The 20,066-nt window shown below is 34.1% G+C and overlaps 1 protein-coding gene across 2 annotated transcripts in view; it reads left to right on the plus strand.

Moving 5' to 3' along the window:
- MDGA2 (MAM domain containing glycosylphosphatidylinositol anchor 2) overlaps positions 1–20,066 on the plus strand; it is an 870,482-nt gene that overhangs the window by 835,133 nt on the left and 15,283 nt on the right. For both annotated transcript variants that reach the window (XR_015252395.1, XM_086709827.1), the window contains exons 13-15: positions 2,465–2,620; positions 3,075–3,233; positions 16,507–16,637. Coding sequence is in view for 1 of the 2 variants with exons in the window: in XM_086709827.1 (XP_086565953.1) it covers positions 2,465–2,620; positions 3,075–3,233; positions 16,507–16,637 (446 nt within the window). In the remaining variant the exon portion in view is untranslated. The remainder of the gene's footprint in view (positions 1–2,464; positions 2,621–3,074; positions 3,234–16,506; positions 16,638–20,066) is intronic.

Raw genomic sequence — 20,066 nt, forward strand, 5'->3', positions numbered from 1 at the left:
TAATTAACATATCATCTCGCCACATAGTTACATTTGTGTGTGTGTAATGACCTCTACTCTCTTAGTGCATTTCTAGTATATGATACAATATTATTATCTGTAGTCATCATGCTGTTCAGTCATCATATCTAGAGTTATTCATCCTACATGCCTGCAACTTTGTACTCTTTAGCCAGTGTCTTTTCATTTCCCCCCTACCTGCCCCTGATAAAGACCACTATTACTTTCTGCTTCTCTGTATGTTGACTTTTTTTAGATTCCACATGCAAGTGATATTATGTAGGGTCTTTTTTTTCTATGTCTGGCTTATTTTACATAGCATGTCTTCCAGTTTCATCCATATTGTTGCAACTGGCAGGATAACTTTCTTTTTTTTAAGATTTGGAGGCATCACACTGAATAATTTTAAATAATGAAATGTATATAATATATAAAAATATATCTGTATGTTTTATTATTTTAAATATATATATGTATATATATAATATTTTATTATTTAAAATTATTCAGTGTGATGCCTCCAACTCTGTTCCTGCTCACAGCTCTATGGGCAGTCCAAGGTCTTTCATGGTTCCATATGGATTTTAAAAATTGTTTTCTACTTTAATAAAAAAAGTGCCATTGGTATTTTCATAAGGATTGCATTGAATCTGTAGACCACCTTAGTAATACGGATATTTTAACATTAAATCTTCTAATCTATGAACACAGGATATTTCCATTTATTTTGTCTTTTTTTAATTTCTTTTATCAATGTATTATAGTTTTCAATGCATAGGTCTTTCATCCCTCGCTCAGTTAAGTTGGTTCCTAAGTATTTTATTCTTTTTGATACTACTGTAAATGGGATGGTTTTCTTCATAGTTTTTTTTTTTTTTCAGATGCTTCATTGTTAGTGTATAGAAACACACAGATTAATTCAGGGGCATGATTCCAACTTCAAGGGCTCCACTTCCAGGGATAGCTGTCTGATAAGTCTAACTCACTGATGCGGGAAAAACAAGAATCTCTGTTTTTTAGATTCTTCTATTTTTATGAATTCCAGGGAATCTGAACTGGGTTTTGACTTCATCATTTACTATCGCAACTTAGTCAAAGTTTTCTCTTCTGTGAGCCTCATGAGTTAGTATTCCTGTGATTTCATAGAGGTTTTATGGGTTTGAATGAAATATATAAACTATGTTTAATATTTCTCTATTTAGATAATTTTAGTTTTGTGTCTAGTTGACATTATTATCTCCTTTATTGTCTCCTATATTTCAAGCAGGGTACATCTCAGTAAGAAAAACCTTGATACCTAGAAAGGTTACTCCTGCCTACCCTCATTACAGGAAGAAAACTCTCTCCGAACTTTTTGTTGGGTCTGAACTTAGCATGTGGCAGGCATCCAGGAAATCCCAGGCCTTCCACAGTCTTCATAAATTCTTTTCATTTTTTTTTATTTCTAGTGAATTTCAACCATCTGCCAAATTCACATTTTTAAAAAACATAAAAGATAACTACTTTTTAAAATATTTTGCTATTATCTTCCCCTAAGTAAACTTCCATTTCTGCAAGTGCTTATATGTGAAAGCATCTCCAGAGATGGTGTGAAAAATTATAATTTCAAGGTATACAGCTTTAAAGTGTTGTCAGGTAAATTAATAAAGATAATTTTATAATTGACAATTTTGTTTTGTTTGTGTTGTTCTTATACTTGAAAAATGAAAGTTGAGAAATGTCATGGGGAGCCTGGATGGCTTAGTTGGTTAGGTGTCCGACTTTGGCTCAGGTCATGATCTCATGGTTCATGGGTTCAAGCCCCACATCAGGGTAAATGCTGACAGCTCAGAGGCCTGGAGCCTGCTTCAGATTCTGTGTCTCCCTCTCTCTGCCCCTCCCTTACTTGTGCTCTCACTCTCTCTCTCTCTTAAGAACAAATAAACATTAAAAAAATTTTTTAAAAAGTTGGGAAAAGTCTTCAGCCATAGTTAAATTTTAGTTATTTAGATATTTCAGAGGAAAATGACTTGTGTTTAAGATATTACTGGTTTAGGGGCGCCTGGGTGGCTCAGTCGGTTAAGCGTCCGACTTCAGCTCAGGTCACGATCTCACGGTCCGTGAGTTCGAGCCCCGCGTCGGGCTCTGGGCTGATGGCTCAGAGCCTGGAGCCTGCTTCTGATTCTGTGTCTCCCTCTCTCTCTGCCCCTCCCCCATTCATGCTCTGTCTCACTCTGTCTCAAAAATAAATAAAAATGTTTAAAAAAAAAAAGATATTACTGGTTTATATACATCAAGATTATTTTTCTCTTTATTAAAATTGAAATAGTTTCATGTTTAGTCATACTCTTTTGCACTATCATGGCCCTGGTGCCATTATTGAAATCTTGCATTATTATTGTTGTATGATGTTTTAAAAATTTTATAAGAATATTGTGTTTATATTAATTTAATTAATATTAATTTAACTAAAATTTGTTAACAGGAGAATTTCACTGTGGATTTGAAGATGGTAACATTTGTTTATTCACCCAAGATGATACAGATAATTTTGACTGGACAAAGCAAAGTACTGCAACGAGAAATACAAAATACACTCCAAACACAGGACCGAATGCTGATCGTAGTGGCTCTAAAGAAGGTATGAGGGTATGAAATGTACTCCAGTCTTGGACTTCTAAAAATGCCATTAATATGACATGCACAGAATGCTTTGCTATAGATTTGAAGATTATGGGATAAAACCTTAAATTTTTAATGCATAGACTCAATAATTCAGATATTTCCAAAGCTTGTAGACATTAATTTTCTCTCAGACCTCACAGACACATATAGTTGAGAGATTAGATGTTTTTGATAATTCAAGTCTAAAACTCCTATTTTGTTTAACATTTTTGTACATTCAAGCAATTTTATCTTTCATTATGTAGATCATTTATTCTTGATGTTATATATATAAAGATTTCACAAATGATATCAAAATTCTCCTGTGCATCTAGAATGTACTTCTTATAAAAACTCTAAACCTCCTTAATGATTAAATTTCATGTCTCCTAATAATAATTTGTCTAAACATTTATGTTGTCTTTTTAAAGGTTTTTATATGTACATTGAGACATCTCGACCCAGACTGGAAGGTGAAAAGGCCCGACTTCTCAGCCCTGTTTTCAGCATAGCTCCTAAAAACCCTTATGGCCCCACGAACACTGCGTATTGTTTCAGCTTCTTTTATCACATGTATGGACAACATATAGGTGAGATGGCAAGAATTATTATGTTTCTTCTAAAGTAAATCATAAGAAAAAATGTTTACCAAGACACAGCATGAAATCAATTTTAGTCAAAGAATATCATCATTGACTTTTTTTTTTTTTTTAATGTCTGTTTATTTTTGGGAGAGAGAGAGACAGAATGTGAGCAGGGGAGGGGCAGGGAGAGAAGGAGACACAGAATCCGAAGCAGGCTCCAGGCTCTGAGCTGTCAACACAGAGCCTGACATGGGGCTTGACCTCACAAACCATGATACCATGACCTGAGCCAAAGTCAGACGCTTAACTGACTGAGCCACTCAGGCACCCCTGTTATCACTGACTTTTAAATTACATACCTTCAAATTGCAAATTAAGAGGCTAAGAATGTTCCCCTATCGTGTCCTAATTTTCAAATTTTAGATTCAAATTTGAACTTTTGGAGCATTACCTACCCCTTCTAGAATCCTAATTCACACAGACCAGAGTTAAATTCTTGATGCGATCTTATTGTGGAATTAATAGCAGTATAATTTAAGCAGCTTCTTTTCAAAGAAACTTGCTCAAATAATGACTCAGTGTATATTAATGACCATGAAAAGAGGTATTGCCATATTTGGAAGATAAATACCTTTAGCACTGTCTTTGCATTTGGAATACTGGGATGATATTTTCTTGTTTATAAAGTATGCCTAGCATACCTAGTAGGATCTAAGAATGTCCTCATACCACATAGCCTTACAGACAACATAGCAAAACTGCTGCGGGAGGTAGGGAGAGATCATACAGGTCTACATGTCTTTATGCACAATTATAAAATCAAACTGATCACAAAATTTTTTAATTTAATTATTTGGCAACACATGCTATCTGATCTCCATGTGTTGGAATATAGGACCCAAAATAATCTGAGCTTGTTTATAAACTTTATTTATCTAAATAAGTGTGAACATTTATATTATTTGCAGCAAAAATATGACGATGTTTGATTATAAGATTCTGTTCCAGATTATTCCAGAGACTATCATGTAATCCATAAGATAGGCATTCTTTTACCTTTCTAAAAGAAGACAAAATTCTGAATGGTGAAGCATCTATCACCACAGAGCTTGGACAAGGGGTTGTGGGTCTGTATCTAGCAGAAGAATAAGGCAATGCTTCGGGACAAAGGAAAACATCTCTCTATGAAAGAAGGTTACATTTTCAATGGACAGAAATGAGCACAGGGAAGATTAAGGTACTGATAGTGAGGAAATAAAATGTGGAAAGCTAGGATGACATTAAATGTTTTGATGTAAATGAACAAAACTAAAAATATAAATATATAATTACATAAACTAACACAATCGTGCACATGATAGATGCCAGTTACTGTACCATTTAAGTGAAGTAATCCTCTTGATCAGTTTAAAAATATGAGCATAACATCACTGTCCATTTTTTACAGCAGAAAAAAACTGAGTCCCAGAGAGTTTGTTTGAATTGCAAGGAACTGGTTATGCTGGGTCGTAAACTCATTGCCAGCACTATTAACCAGTATTTTTCACAGTGGAGCACTAGGTAATACACCAGGAAGGCCAAACTTGTGCAATGAAAAGTCCTCTGAGGGTGAAGTCAAGAAATCTGGGCTAGAACTTGGCTGTAGCTTACTTTAAGAATGCAGAGAATTCACTTAAAACACCTGGATCATGATCTCCTCATGTGTAAAATGGAAATATTAATTCCTATTTCAGAAATTTGTAGTTCATGCTAAATAGGATAATATATATGAAATCTCAGATGTAGACACTCTTAACCTTAGGTTACTTTGAATCTCAAATAGCAATAATAAAGTAATAGCTAATGTCGGTCACTATTCCTAACACGTCATGGATTATTTCTTTTAATTATTATAATAAACATTTGTACTCATTAAAATCATTATCCTCTATCATAGATAAGGAGACTGATACAGAGAACTTTACTTTACTTGCCATAATGTCACAGCTGATAAATAACGAACCATGGTACCAATCTGGGAAGCTGGACAGGATTTGCTTGCTTTGCCGTTCTGTGGAGAGACTCACTGGAATGTCACAAATGTTTAACTAATTTAGTAGTTAGGGGAAGACATACACATTTTGGGCAGATGACAAAAGCATGATGAGATTTCTGATTTGGGAAAATAAATCTTATAGGAGTGGGTAAAATCATGGAGAAACAGAATACAGTTTGGAAAAGCAGTTAGAAAGTTACAACAGTAGTCATGGGTTCACTACAGCCTAACCTATGAAGGGAAATAAATCTCCATACAATTGCCAAACCATCTTATTTACTATGAGATTATGATCTTATTACAAAGGTAGGATTAGCTCAACTCTCATTTTCCCATTAGTTGGTGATGTATTCTTCACTTTGAAGATATTCCTTAGACTCTCTTTCTCTTCTCCCAATTTCCTTTGGAACAGGCTTGTTTTAAAATGGTTTTTAAATAAATAATTCCAAGATCAATATTTTGAATTACTTAAATGAGTAAAATGTGCATGTACTGTTTTTATGAGGCTGGCCCCCTCTCAAATTTTCTCCATATTTATATTGAGGTTCAAGATAATTGTAATATACTTCTAACTTCACAATTTTTATACTTATCATTCTTTATTGTCAACAAATGTCCAGTTGACTTCTGCCAGTTTTATTGATTGTTTCAGGAAGAAGGCAGTTCTCCATTTCTTCCATGTTCTCAAACACTTAACCATTTTGATGCCTGTGCCATTTCTCTGCTTCATCAGATGGTTGAAGGTTGCAGGTATCAGATCTGTCATTAGAGTCCCTCCCAGCAAGGTACAATCATGCTGCTTACTAAAATGTAGACAAAAATGTCTATTCCAGACGTGCACTAATCAGGACCAGATGAGTGACCTCATTAGGGAGAGGTTGCCTGTAGCTGAAACCTTCCCTCTTTGTAAATATTATTCTAAGACACTCATTTATCTGTAAACCTGGGGGCATTTATAGTCACTGGTTTTACAAATTACATTCTCAGTTTTATTCATTTTTTTGCAAGTCCAAATTCGAAAATGATTTGCGTGGATTTCTAATAGCCTAATTGCGATTATTATTTCCTGAGTAACCATACATAATCTTTGCTGTTTAAACTTTGACTAATGCTCAGTATATCATTGAGGAGAGTTGTAACTTTTAATGATACAAAAATGGGCAATCAGTTATGCATTACTTAGAAAAGATATTCCTCTTTGATGTAAAGTCAAATATGTTGTATTATTTAATGCTACATAAAAAGTTTCCCCAAAATTTTGTGGCTCAAAACACAAACATTCATCTCTCAGTTTCGGTGGGTCAGGAATTTAGGTGAGGCTTAGCTGAGTGTCTGTAGTTCAAGGTCTCTCACCAGGTTGCAGACAAGCTATCAGGCATGACGACTGTCTAATTTGAATACTTGACTTAGCGATGATATTACTTCTTCTAAGCCCACTCACTTGGTGTCTGGCAAGCCTCACTCCCTCATAGGTATTGGACTAAAGACATTGATATCTTGCTGGCTGTTGAATTCCTCTCAATTCTCTCAAGTTCCTTGTCATAGGAACATCTCTACAGGACTGTCTCATGGCATGGCAGCAGGCTTTCTCCAAAGCAAGCACTGACAGAGAGCAGATACATGCCCAAGACTTTTTATAACCTAATCTCTGAAGTGACATTCCATAATGTCTGCTTTATGCTATTTATTATAACTGAGCTGATATTTCCACCCCACATTCAATGGGGGGGGGGGGAATACACAAGGGTGTTAATGCTAGGAGGCTGAAATCATTGGGAGGCATCTTAGCATTTATTTGCCACACAGGTACAATTTATTGTTAGCTAAATGTTTCATCAAAATTGAAGAGAAAACAAATGAAAACTACAACATGTCACCCTTAAACTGTTGATTTATAAGTACTGATACAATAGATATTGACAATAGCGTAAGATTATTTCAACAATCCTGTAGGTGCAAGAAGGCATTTTGATTCTTGATTAATCATCTGAATTTCTAATATTCTTGCATTGAAACTGAACTTCATATGAGGTCACCTGATGTGAAAAAAAGCTTATTAAAAAATAAGTAAAATATGTACTTCATTTATTTCTAGGAAGAATGTAAGATATAAGCATACCAGGAAATTAAAGATAAAAATACAAAAGGCACTTATGAATACATTCATTGAGCTTGATAAGAATGGTTCAATAAAGTTGTGGCTCTAGAAAGCTAATTTCACTGTGGAACAAATGGGAAACAAGGAAAAGGAGTCCAGTCATGGGATCCATTCTTTCATGAGTCTTGAGGGTGGGGAAGAAGTGATAAAGTAGAGAAATGTGGGGTTATAGATGTGCTTATTTTTAAGAGGAAAAAAATTAATGGAAAGGTAAGTTTATAGATACTAAAGTTGGAGGGAAGCAAATTTCTTGAAGAGATGGGAATTGAGAGTTATGATTCCCCTACTAGATTCAAGGGGAAAGAATGTCACTTCCACTGAGGTGGGAAGAAAAGAATTAAGTGGGAATTGTGGCTTTTGATACATTCCTAGATGCAAGTGCAGCAAGTGGACTTAGAAGTTGCCTTTTTAACAGTATCTAACAGTACCTATTTTTTTCTGTAAAATAAATACAGCTTTTGCATGTTCAAAGAGTAGACCATTGTAGGCAAATGGAAACAGACTCATGAGTGATAGAGAGTTGAAGCAGTTGGAGACCAGGATATCAGTCCTCAGTGTTTTGGAATATGTTTTAGGATATAATGCTCAATTTCAATGCCAATCACTTCTTGTGTGTATTACTGAATTCCCCTGATAACTGGTTTCTTTGCTGTCTCTTGGGCCTATAGTTTCTGGGGTAAATATAATTTTCTCAAACTAGTATCATAAGGACCTTAAGGATATATGCCCCTCTGGCTTCTTAGGGCAGCAGCATGGTCTATATCAGCCATACAGGAAGTTCCCCAAATTGAGCTATCTTCTATCTGGAGCCTTTTTCTAGGCTCTTTGTTCTACTGAACTATATACTTGGGGGGAGCAGAAACAATCTCTCTCCCCATCACATGGTGCCCTGCAAATATAAATATTTATTTGTCCACTACATAAATATTTATTAAGCAAATGAATATTTTTTAAATCACATGATAGAATAAGTACTTTTTCCCTTCCTTAAATCATGTAGGTAACTCATATTCTTCCTTTAAAATCTAAATCAAGGACATGTGAAATTTTTCCCCATCCTCCTTCTCTTTTTGTTCCTGTAACACCTGGTATACATCTCTATCATAATGTTTGTCACCTTGACCTCTGATAGACTGTAAGCTCCTTGAGAGCAGCAATCATAATTGATATATATTTGTTCCTCTGAAACAAAAATGCTTAATAGATTTTATAAAATAATAATCTAAACTAGATATTTAAGCTCTGACTGTGTTAGAAGAATAACAAAGCAAATTACTTAAAAGTATTTGTGTAGGTTGGAAATAGGTCATTTCACTAAGGCTTTATAGAATAGGTTGGGGGAAAAAATAGAAGTTAATCATTGACTTAATGTGCTCTGGCAGCTAAAGCATAGAGGGATATCACATATTTCTTAGCAACTAATTCAAAGAGAAATTTATGTTTATAAAAGCACCCTTATAATATAATGGAAAATGTCTTCACTTAGTACTTTTAGAAAGATCTAAAACTTGTTCAAATAGGAAGTTTATATACTGATGGACCACAATACATTACAATTTGTGTTTTGAGCTGAAGTGTCATGGTCCAGATATGTCACCTTATGATTAACTAACAAAGTGCAGAAATATAATTAACCTCTAATTAAATTTCTCTTAATAAACTATCTCAGGTTATCCTTTAGTGAGAGTGGAATAAAACTTTCTCAGTGCTGGCATTCAAAGATTTTAAAATGGAGACTTCAGTGTTTTTATACAACATATAGAAAAGGCGATGGTGACAACGTTCTACATGGTTTTAGGAGTCTGATTTTTATTCTTACTTTGGTCAAAGACCATATTTCTTGTGTTTGAGTTAAGAAACTAGAGATTCTTGCTTATATCTCAAATATTTTCCTCAAATAAGAAATCTCACATATTTTACTTCTTAGATTTAGACATTATAGGAAAGACAGTTTGAGCCTGTTTTCAGTAAAGTCTTGTATGTATTTAATACTGATAATGCCAATGTCATCAGTATGAAAATAATGCTGCAGGTGGGACATTCATTGAGGAAACTGCTTTGTTGAATTAAGATGTATTTCTTAAGGGGAGGGTGAATAGAACCTAGCCATGATTTATGACCACTTATAATTAAAATGTGTTATTACAGACACCTGTCACAGATCCTCTACTAAGACCATAAATAATATCTAGTGCACCTACCTTTTAAATCTGTGTTTTGAACTACCACTACCCCTAAATTTATTCTCCTCCTATTTATTTATTACTCAGATAATGTAAAGTAGAAGCTGAGATTTTTAAATAAAATTAATGCTATGATCAAGAAAGGCTGATATTTCAAAATATACTAATCTAATTCTTAGTGTAATTAATACAAAATATCTCATCAGTTGAATTGATGGTAAGCAAATGGGTTGACTTGCTTTTGTTGCTCACCCAGTGAAAAACTTTTTAAACTGAAAATATAGGTTTATTGTGATGAGTATTTTTACCCTTAGGTCTTGAATTCACTCATTTTTGTTCAATAGAATGAATTGCATATGCTATGTGCCTAGTGGTATATAGGGTTCTACAGAAAATAAGAATTGTGGTGAAAGGTTTTTATCCATCAAATAGTTTGTCATCATATTTGAGATAATAAATTACTGAATAAAATAAAAGTCATATTCATGAAAGTAATATTCATTAAAATGCTTTACAACCCTGTGCAATGGGTGAATAAAGGATAGAACACTGAGAACAGCAAAGTTAAGACAAAATTTCTATGGAGAAGAACAAATTGTAAACCATGCAAATAAGTATTAAGCAGAAAGCAAAGGTTACAGAATGTGAGAAACAGAAGGAGCCACATGAAAAAATGGAGAATATTGCTCTTACAGCACAGTAGGGACTGCGGTATAGTCAAAGAGTGACTGGGTCTAAGAAAGGGATCTGACATAGTTCAGAGAAATAGAAAGCCTGATGAAGGTTATGTTTAAGGAAAATTTATTGGACACTAATGGAGAGATTCAACAGGATGCAAGAAGGCATGGTAATGACTGGAGAAAATGAACGGACATTTTTTATTTAAGATATAATTGCAATTATATATTGAAAAAATAATAACAGTGGATGCATGCAGTCATTTCTATTCAAGCAGAAAATAATGATTTTATAATTTCCCATGTTTGTCTGTGTATATAAAACAAATGATGCCAACAATTACCTATCAATATACATAGCTCTTGCCTGAAGCTAGATGATTTTGGCACATCTTCATGTTCCATGAAATGTGAAACACAAATTAATGGCTGTGTTCCTGATTAGAATAAAAATGTGATTTATATGCAAGTGATCCCTAGGCCTCGGAGTACACCAAAGTACAAATTAGTTTATACGAACTTGGTAATTTCAAGTATCTGTAGGATGTATGTATGCACATTTTAGGACATATATTTCAGTTATTTATATAAAATATATAAAATACATATTTATAGAATAGTTAAAAGTAAAATTATGTTAATGACTTAATGAAAGAACTAGGTAATAATAATTATAAATAATATTTATGAAAATTATATTTATACAGTAATGTATGTGAAATAATATCAAAATAAGAACCATCCTATTTCATATTGCCATAAATAACTTTAAAACATTGGTCACTGCTCTTGAGGTCATTTAGCCTTTCTGACTGTGGTGCCTAACATGAGGTCAGTTTTCTTGAGCTCTCACACCTGACCCAGAAGGGGTGATCAAAATATAAGAATTAGGAAACCAAAGTGAAGAAAAATACAGTTAAGTTTTGCTTAGGAATGTCAAACTTGTATCTTGGAACTATGCAGCATTTGAAATCCTTGGGGATGATTAAATTCATACCTATTGATACGTGGTGCCTACTCAAGCATAAACACAGTGCCTCTAAGGACTTAAAATTACTTTTAAAGGGTATTAATACAATCCATCATTTTCACTTTGGAATTTTCTTACTATAATACTATAATAATGTGCTGAATCAGCTTTGCTGAATCTAACTTTTCTTGAATTGCTTTATTCTGTTTCACAAGTTCTAATTTCATCGACCTAGATGACCTGAACATAAGTTTATATAACTGTTGTCATTCAATTCTCTTTATAAACTTAAAAAACTGGAAACTAGAGAACTTGTCATCCCTGATGGCTTCATAAAAAAAAACAAAAAAACAAAAAAACTGGAAACTTGCTGGAAAAAACATTCTAAAGTTATTTGTTAATACTGCTTTTCTCGTAAAATAGAACAGCAAATCAATAGTTTGGATTCACTGATTTGGATTACAGAGTATAATTAATGAGACATAAATTATAACATAGGTTAAAGAATTTATTTCAGTCAGTTATTCTTCTAGTGTCTTTTTTCATAAGTAATGCTTGCGTTTAAAATAAAATCTGGTAATGGGCAGAAAACATGAATAGACACTTCTCTAAAGAAGACATCCAGATGGCCAACAGGCACATGAAAAGATGCTCAACGTCGCTCCTCATCAGGGAAATACAAATCAAAACCAAACTCAGATATCACCTCACGCCAGTCAGAGTGGCCAAAATGGACAAATCAGGAGAGCATAGATGCTGGAGAGGATGTGGAGAAACAGGAACACTCTTGCACTGTTGGTGGGAATGCAAATTGGTGCAGCCACTCTGGAAAACAGTGTGGAGGTTCGTCAAAAAATTAAAAATAGACCTACCCTATGACCCAGCAATAGCACTGCTAGGAATCTACCCAAGGGATACAGGAGTACTGATGCATAGGGGCACTTGTACCCCAATGTTTATAGCAGCACTTTCAACAGTAGCCAAATTATGGAAAGAGCCTAAATGTCCATCAACTGATGAATGGATAAAAAAATTGTGGTTTATATACACAATGGAGTACTACGTGGCAATGAGAAAGAATGAAATATGGCCCTTTGTAGCAATGTGGATGGAACTGGAGAGTGTGATGCTAAGTGAAATAAGCCATACAGAGAAAGACAGATACCATATGGTTTCACTCTTAGGTGGATCCTGAGAAACTTAACAGAAACCCATGGGGGAGGGGAAGGAAAAAAAAAAAAAAAGAGGCTAGAGTGGGAGAGAGCCAAAGCATAAGAGACTCTTAAAAACTGAGAACAAACTGAAGGTTGATGGGAGGTGGGAGGGAAGGGAGGGTGGGTGATGGGTATTGAGGAGGGCACCTTCTGGGATGAGCACTGGGTGTTGTATGGAAACCAATTTGACTATAAACTTCATATATTGAAAAAAAATAATATAAAATCTGGTCAAAATTGACTCTAGCTCAAATAATGTATTCAAAAGCAAATTCAAATCTGGGATAAAACAAACCTGGCTTCTTTAGACCTGGGACAAATATTTTTCACATAGTATATATTCAGTAAACATAAATTGGAATAATTCAAGTTTGAATTTATATTACATATGTAAATATGGCCCTTTTAAAGAACAGAACAACTTGAACTGCCTTAATAGCTTAGAGATAACATCCATCATTCTTTACATGCAAAGTATCATAGGACTTCTACTAAGTAGAGAAACTAAGGTGTCACATTTAAGAAAAAAAAAAGACAACTGATAATTTGCTTTCTGAAAAAGCAGTACAGTTAGATAAGAAATCAGTAGAGAACATCACAGGTCAACCCAATCAGTTACCATTAATACAGCCATAGGCTATAGCAGACACAAGCCATAGAAGAGATGAGGAGCCCCTTTTCTATCTAATGCACATACAGACTGTTTCTTCAAATAATTTCTGAAAGGTTTATGCTACATATCAATTTGTTAGTCCAATGACAACTAATGGGTTCAAAAGTATTATAACTATATTTAATGTTTAATGTATTATTTATTTAGGCTTGATTTCTTTGGAATCCCTCCCTATTGTGGATTCATGTTCAAAAAAATAGAATGCAGTTACATCACACAGAAATATGTCCTGAAAGAGCTCTTCCTTTTGGCACAGGTTGCCTTTCTAAATACAAGGTGCCAATACCAATGAGCAAGAAAATTGGAGCCACATTGAGTATCTAAAATGGAAAAAAGAAGGATTCAGAACAGCTACTTCTTACTACGATGGATCACTGAGCACAGTCTACTGAAATAAAACTGCCTTCTGAGAAAGATTAAAAATCTAAAGTCTCTGTGTCCACAATGCCCATTTTTCAATGAAAATCACTAGACATACAGAGAAACAGGAAATGGGGTCCAAAGTCAATGAAAAAGTAAAAATCAATCCATTGAAATAAAGCTGAAGCAGGAAGATAAGGGCAAATAAAACTAAAGAGGGCAGATCTATCTATGTATCTATATAGATAGATCTCCAATTATATATATATATGTACATATGTGTGTGTGTGTGTATATATATATATATATATATATATATATATATATAAATAAAAGAGAGAGCATATATAGAGACGGAGAGGAAGAGGAAAAAGTAGAAAAGGAGAGGAAAAAGATGAGGCATAAATAAAGGGAAAACCAAAAGACCTTCAGCAAACTCTACACCAAGATGAATATAAGGAGAATCATATTTAGGTACATTGTAATCAAACTACTGCAAATCAAAACTAAGGAAAAATTCTCAAAAGTAGCCAGAGGGAGAAATAAAAACATATTCAAGGGAACAAAGATAAAATGATGGTTGATTTCACATTAGAAACAGTGACAATAGATCAACTTTAAACTGCTTGAGGAAAAAAAATGGCAGAATTTTAAATGTCACAAAAACATGAATGAAATGAAGTTATTTTTATATAAACAAATCTGAGAAACTTTGTCTCCAGCAGATCACCACTACAAAAAGTACTAATGGATATTCTTCAGGCCAAAGGGAAATGGTGCTAGATTGCAACTCAGATCTACAGGTAGAAAGGAAGTCCATCAGAAATGGTAAATAAGTAGAAAATTTTAAAACTATATTTTCTTCTTATAATTTACATAAAATATATCTGTTTACTGTAAAGTGAGATTTACAATTTAGGAAAAAGTAGAAAATACTATTAAAAATGGAAGGAGGATAGATGAATTATACTGTGGTAAGATTATTGCATGTGTGTAGTGAGATAAAGAATGTGAAGTATCAGCTTTGAAATGAAAGAAGGGAGATAATAGTAAAACCTGAAAAGAGAGTATGATGATGTAAAGTTGTGAGCATGAAGAATAAACTACTGCCTATAATTAGACTATGAAGAGTTATGAGTGCTGTTAGCCCTGGAACAACCACTAAAACACAATTAGAGATTTAAAAATAAGTACAAGAAATAAATTACAATCATATATATCAACTGAAAAGAAGAAAGAGAAGGAGCCACAAAAGAATAAAAACAGAAAGTACAAGTGGAGAATAAATAAGATGGTCTTAATTCCAAACATACCAAAAATTACAGTAACTATAAATGAACTAAATATTAAAATTTAAAATGATAGAATAACATAGATGAATATAACAGAAACTATACTGAGGAAAAGTAGCCAGAGACACAAAAAATAATTAGTGCATAATTTCATTAACATCAAATTCTAGAAAAGGCCAAAACCATCAGTTAGGAGAGTCCTATCAGTAATTGCCTGGGATAGGAGCAAGGGCTGTGAAGATAACTGCAGAGGAAAGAAAGGAAGGAAGCTTTCTGGGAAGAGGAAGTGTCCTGTATCTTGATTGAGCAGCACTTACACTGTAGTATATATCAATCAAAGGTTATTGACCTGTACATTTAAAATGAGAGAATTTTGGGGCGTCTGGGTGGCTCAGTCGGTTGAGCGGCCGACTTCAGCTCAGGTCCCGATCTCGCGATCCATGAGTTCAAGACCCGCGTCGGGCTCTGTGCTGACAGCTCGGAGCCTGGAGCCTGTTTCATATTCTGTGTCTCCCTCTCTCTCTGACCCTCCCCCGTTCATGCTCTGTCTCTCTCTGTCTCAAAAATAAATAAACGTTTAAAAAATAAATAACATAAAATGAGAGAATTTTATTGCGTGTAAGTTATATCTCAATAAAGTTGTTTTTTTAAGTGTATCAAAATACTGATTGCTTAGTGATCAGTATATCAGACTTTATGGGTTCAAATATTGCCTCTGCTATTTTCTTACTGTATGAATTGGGCAAATTACTTAACCATCCTAAGTTTTGTCTATAATTGGGAATAATAGTAGTTTATAGCACTGGTGAGAGGATTAATTCCTTATCTGGAGCAGGTGTTCACTATATATCAATACCATATTGTAATAATATCATTAGCATCACTACTATTTTTACGAGGTTCAGAATGTGAAACTGTTGAAAGAGATATATCAAATCATGAGACAAAGTTATTCTCATGTTCAAATAATTCTTTTAAAAGAGAAATGAGACTTGGATAAAAAGTAAACTCAAAGAGATGCTATTTGGTAATGTAAGATAGGGCAATTAGAGTCAAGTCACTCAATACATACAAAAAACATTAGTTTCCTATTAATGCTGTAACAAGTTACCATAAGTGTTGTGGCTTAAAAGAACAAAAATGTATTATCTTACAGTTCTGGAAAACAGAAATCCAAAATGAGTCAAATAGGGCTAAAATCAAGGTGTCAGCAGGCCTACTTCCTTCTGAAGGCTCTAGGGAAGAATATATTGCTTTGCCTTTGGTAGCTTCTAAAGGCTGCTTATATTTGGCTTGTGGCTTTTTTCTTCACCTTCAAAACAAGCCACATAGCATCCTCTCTTTCTTTCACACGACCTTCTTCTCTCATATATCAACTCTCTTGCCTCCATCTTCTAAAGATACATGGGGTTACATTTAAGATCCACCAAGATAATCCCGAATAATTCTCACCTGGAGATCCTTAATTTGACCACATCTGCAAAGTCCCTTTGGTCATATAAAATAACACGCAAAGATTCTAGGGATTAGTACACAGTTGTCTTTGGAGGCCTGCCAAATGCCATACGAGCAAGATTGGAAATGAGAGGGGAGGAAAGGAGGAGACACTAGTGCCCCGAGAAATTTTATTTTTAAAAGTTTACAAGTGTTTGGTCAAGGAGAAACCAATGTGAAACAAAAACAAATATATGAAATAAAATGTCATTGTTATTTTTAGGTGTCCTCAATGTTTATCTGCGTTTGAAAGGGCAGACAACCATAGAGAATCCACTGTGGTCTTCAAGTGGGAATAAAGGACAACGGTGGAATGAGGCTCATGTTAATATATATCCAATTACTTCATTTCAGGTAAGAGAAGAAAAATCACTTCTGTAAATAGATTGCTACACATGAGCATAATGTTAAAAGGCAGACCTTAAGCAAACATTAGAATATGAACATTCAGAAATTCTGTGATACAAGTATCATAAAATGACAGTATTAAGTTTTTCTTTAGTTCTCAAAGCTGTTTTATAAAGAGAAAATGACCCTTTTTCTTATTAATACCTATCAAGTAATATGTTTGAATAATTATCTTTCAGAATCTAAATGATTTGCCTAGTGGAAATGTAATCCATTTCTACAAATTCACATGTGTATATTTTGTTATCTGAAGTTAAATAACACGGGTTCTTATAATAATGGAAGCTGGGTAGTCTGTTCTCAATCTGTTTGAATTTTAGTTGATGAAATTTTATATATTTTAGCAAAATGTGTCTCTTTAGGCTAATGTCATTTTAGTAATTTATCACTTTGATTACCAAAGCCAGAGAACTTAACAAAGCTATTTTTCTTTGTTTTGACATAGAAAGGTAGGCTTAGATTGAAAGCTACAAATATATAATATAAATTTTAATGACTATAAAAATGGCCACTATGGCTTGAGACAATACTTCATGAAAATATATCAGTGGAGAAGATAATGTAGTTGTAATGATTTTAGTAACTATATATAGTATGTGTATTTTATATACTCAAGTGTTTTTTTTCTATCGGTGATTTCCTCAATATATTGAAACATATTTTTGCTTCCTATGTAACTGCCTCACCAACACATTATTAAATCAAATATATATACAATAAGTTTTTAAGAGAATAGTTACATTAATTATTAGTTATTGCCGTAGACATCAATTTAGTAAATATTTATTAGACACATTCAAGATAATCATTTATTCTCCTAACGAACAATTCAATAAATACTTTTTGAGCTACTACCATATGCCAGGAACATACATAGTTTGAAGATCTAAAAATGATTGCTTGGGGTGCCTGGGTGGTTCAGTCAATTGAGCATCCAACTTTGACTCAGATCATGATCTCATGGTTCGTGAGTTCAAGCCCCACGTCGGGCTCTGTACTGACTGCTCAGAGTTTGGAGACTGCTTCGGATTCTGTGTCTCCCTCTCTCTCTGCCCCTCCCCCACTTGTGCTCTGTCTCTCTCTCAAAAATAAATAAACATTAAAATTTTTTAAAATGATTGCTTACCTCAGATTGGTAGAAATATACATCTAAACACTGACATCACATACTGTAAAAATTGCAGTAAGAGAGGTATGCACAAGGTTCTGTGAGCACACCCAAACAACAAGAACAGTATGGAGGAAAGTCAAGAGACACTTGAGGTATAAGGTGAAACCTGAACCAAGGAGAGGGATTGCAAAGCCAAGCAAGAGCTAACAATATTGCATCAGAGTTCAGAGTAAACAGACATCAACATCATATACCATAGGATTTGCTTGAGAAACAGAAAAACTTTTATCTAGAATTTGGTACCTAAAGATACATCAGACTGGGGTGATCTGAGGTTAAGGTTTAGATAATGGGGAGTCATTGGAAGATTTTAGCTGGGGAATGACCTGGTACAGTGGTCATGTTGGGTTCAAGTGGGTAAAATTGGGCTGGCAAACAACTTAGCACTCACAAAATTCACATAAAAGATGTTGAAGGAATAAACTCAGGAAGTGGTATAAAAAGAAGTGGATGATTTCAAGATCTACTTAGGTGTGAAAACTAGCACAGCATTTTTATGTTGGGAATTTGGGAAGCAGCCATAAATAACTAACAGGTTTCCAACCAGGGAATCTTGGGTAATGCCTGTGCTACACATTACCCTAAGAAAAAAAAGGAAGGAAGGAAGGAAGGAAGGAAGGAAGGAAGGAAGGAAGGAAGGAAGGAAGGAAAGAAGGAAAGAGAAAAGCTTCAGGGTTGAATACGGCTACTTCTTTCTTGGACATGTAAATACAAAATGCCTATAGACTATCCTTTTAAAGCTGTGCAGGTTGCTGTGTTTATGTGAAACTTTGGAGACATACACATTTGTGAGTCATCAGGTTGTATGTGCTACTTAGAAATGTGGGAATGGTTGATATTTCCAAGGGAAAGTGTACATAGGTGAATAGTGATTAAATGATGGAACCATGCAGAAAGCTAACCAATAATTAATAACAACTGTGGGAGAAGAGCTCAATCCTAAGGAGTATTTTTTAAAGTTAAAAGGAAGGAGATCCAGGAAAGTTGGGTGCCCACAGAATTTAAAGACAGTGATACTCAAATAGAAAAGCAAGTTGAGTCCAGTGCACTGGTCATTACACAGAGTGTCCAATCTTGGTAAAGATTGGACATCTTTACCATCTTGGTAAAGAACCACCGTCATAAATAAAATTATTTACTCCTCAGAGTTAATAAAATGACCTATAGGCAGATATTAAATTTGTTATATTTATGCAGTTATTTTATTCTATAATTTTTCACATTAGTAAAGTATGAATTTTGTTTTGTTTTGTTATGATCTTACAAGGGAATGTTGCTTTAGTCAGGTTGTTACAACAGGGAGAATCCACAAGGGAATGCCCCCCTGGATATAAGCAATGAAGAGAGTTCATAGAGGAAAGAAATGAGAGGCAGAGTATCAGTTCCAAACTTGAGGTTTCATCTCATAGAAAGGAATTGCTTTCCTTTGTGATTTGGTCCATCTTACTCCATTGCATCTTATAACCAGAATTGTTGATTTAAAGAAGGGATTTCAAGATGTGTATTAGTCTTTTGTTACCAGGAAGGATGTGGTCAGTATAAATTCAGAGTAGAACATTTTTACAACTCACTACAAATGACACATTTTCTGCAGCCTCAGAGATTTCCATATTAAATTCACAAAACGAGATTGATTAGAATGTTTAAAGCAGATGTTCAATAAAGTGTTATTCACAAAACTCCAAACCTTGGAGAACTCTTCACTACAGTCAACTCTTCGCCTCATTACACTTGAGAAGTCAGCCTTGGTTTGCATAGTTGGTGCTCACAGTATTTGTCATTTCTGGTGCTTTTTGTTCTTTTGTAGATGCATATTTCCATCTGGTATCAATTTTATTTTGCTTGAAGGACTTCTTTTAACATTTATTTATTATAGTGTGGGTCTGGTAAACATGAATTCTTTTCACCCTTTGTACTTCTGAAAAAGTCTATTTCATCTTCATATTTTGAAAGATCTTTCCTCTGAGTATAGGATTCTAGTTTTTCCTTTTGGAACATTAAAGATATTCTGCTGTCTTTTTGTTTGCATTGTTTCCAAGAATAAATCTGTTGAAACTCCTATTTATCCTTCTGTGTGTAATATGACTGGCTGCTTTTAAGATTTTCTCTTTACCACTGGTTTTGAGCAATTTAACTGTGACATGTTTTTATGTCATTTTCTTCATTTTCCATGTGCTTGTGGTTCATTGATTTTGAATCTGTGA

The sequence above is a fragment of the Puma concolor genome, chromosome B3 (genome assembly GCF_028749965.1).
Source record: "Puma concolor isolate L17-30 chromosome B3, mPumCon1.1.hap2, whole genome shotgun sequence".
Classification (NCBI taxonomy): Eukaryota; Metazoa; Chordata; class Mammalia; order Carnivora; family Felidae; genus Puma; species Puma concolor.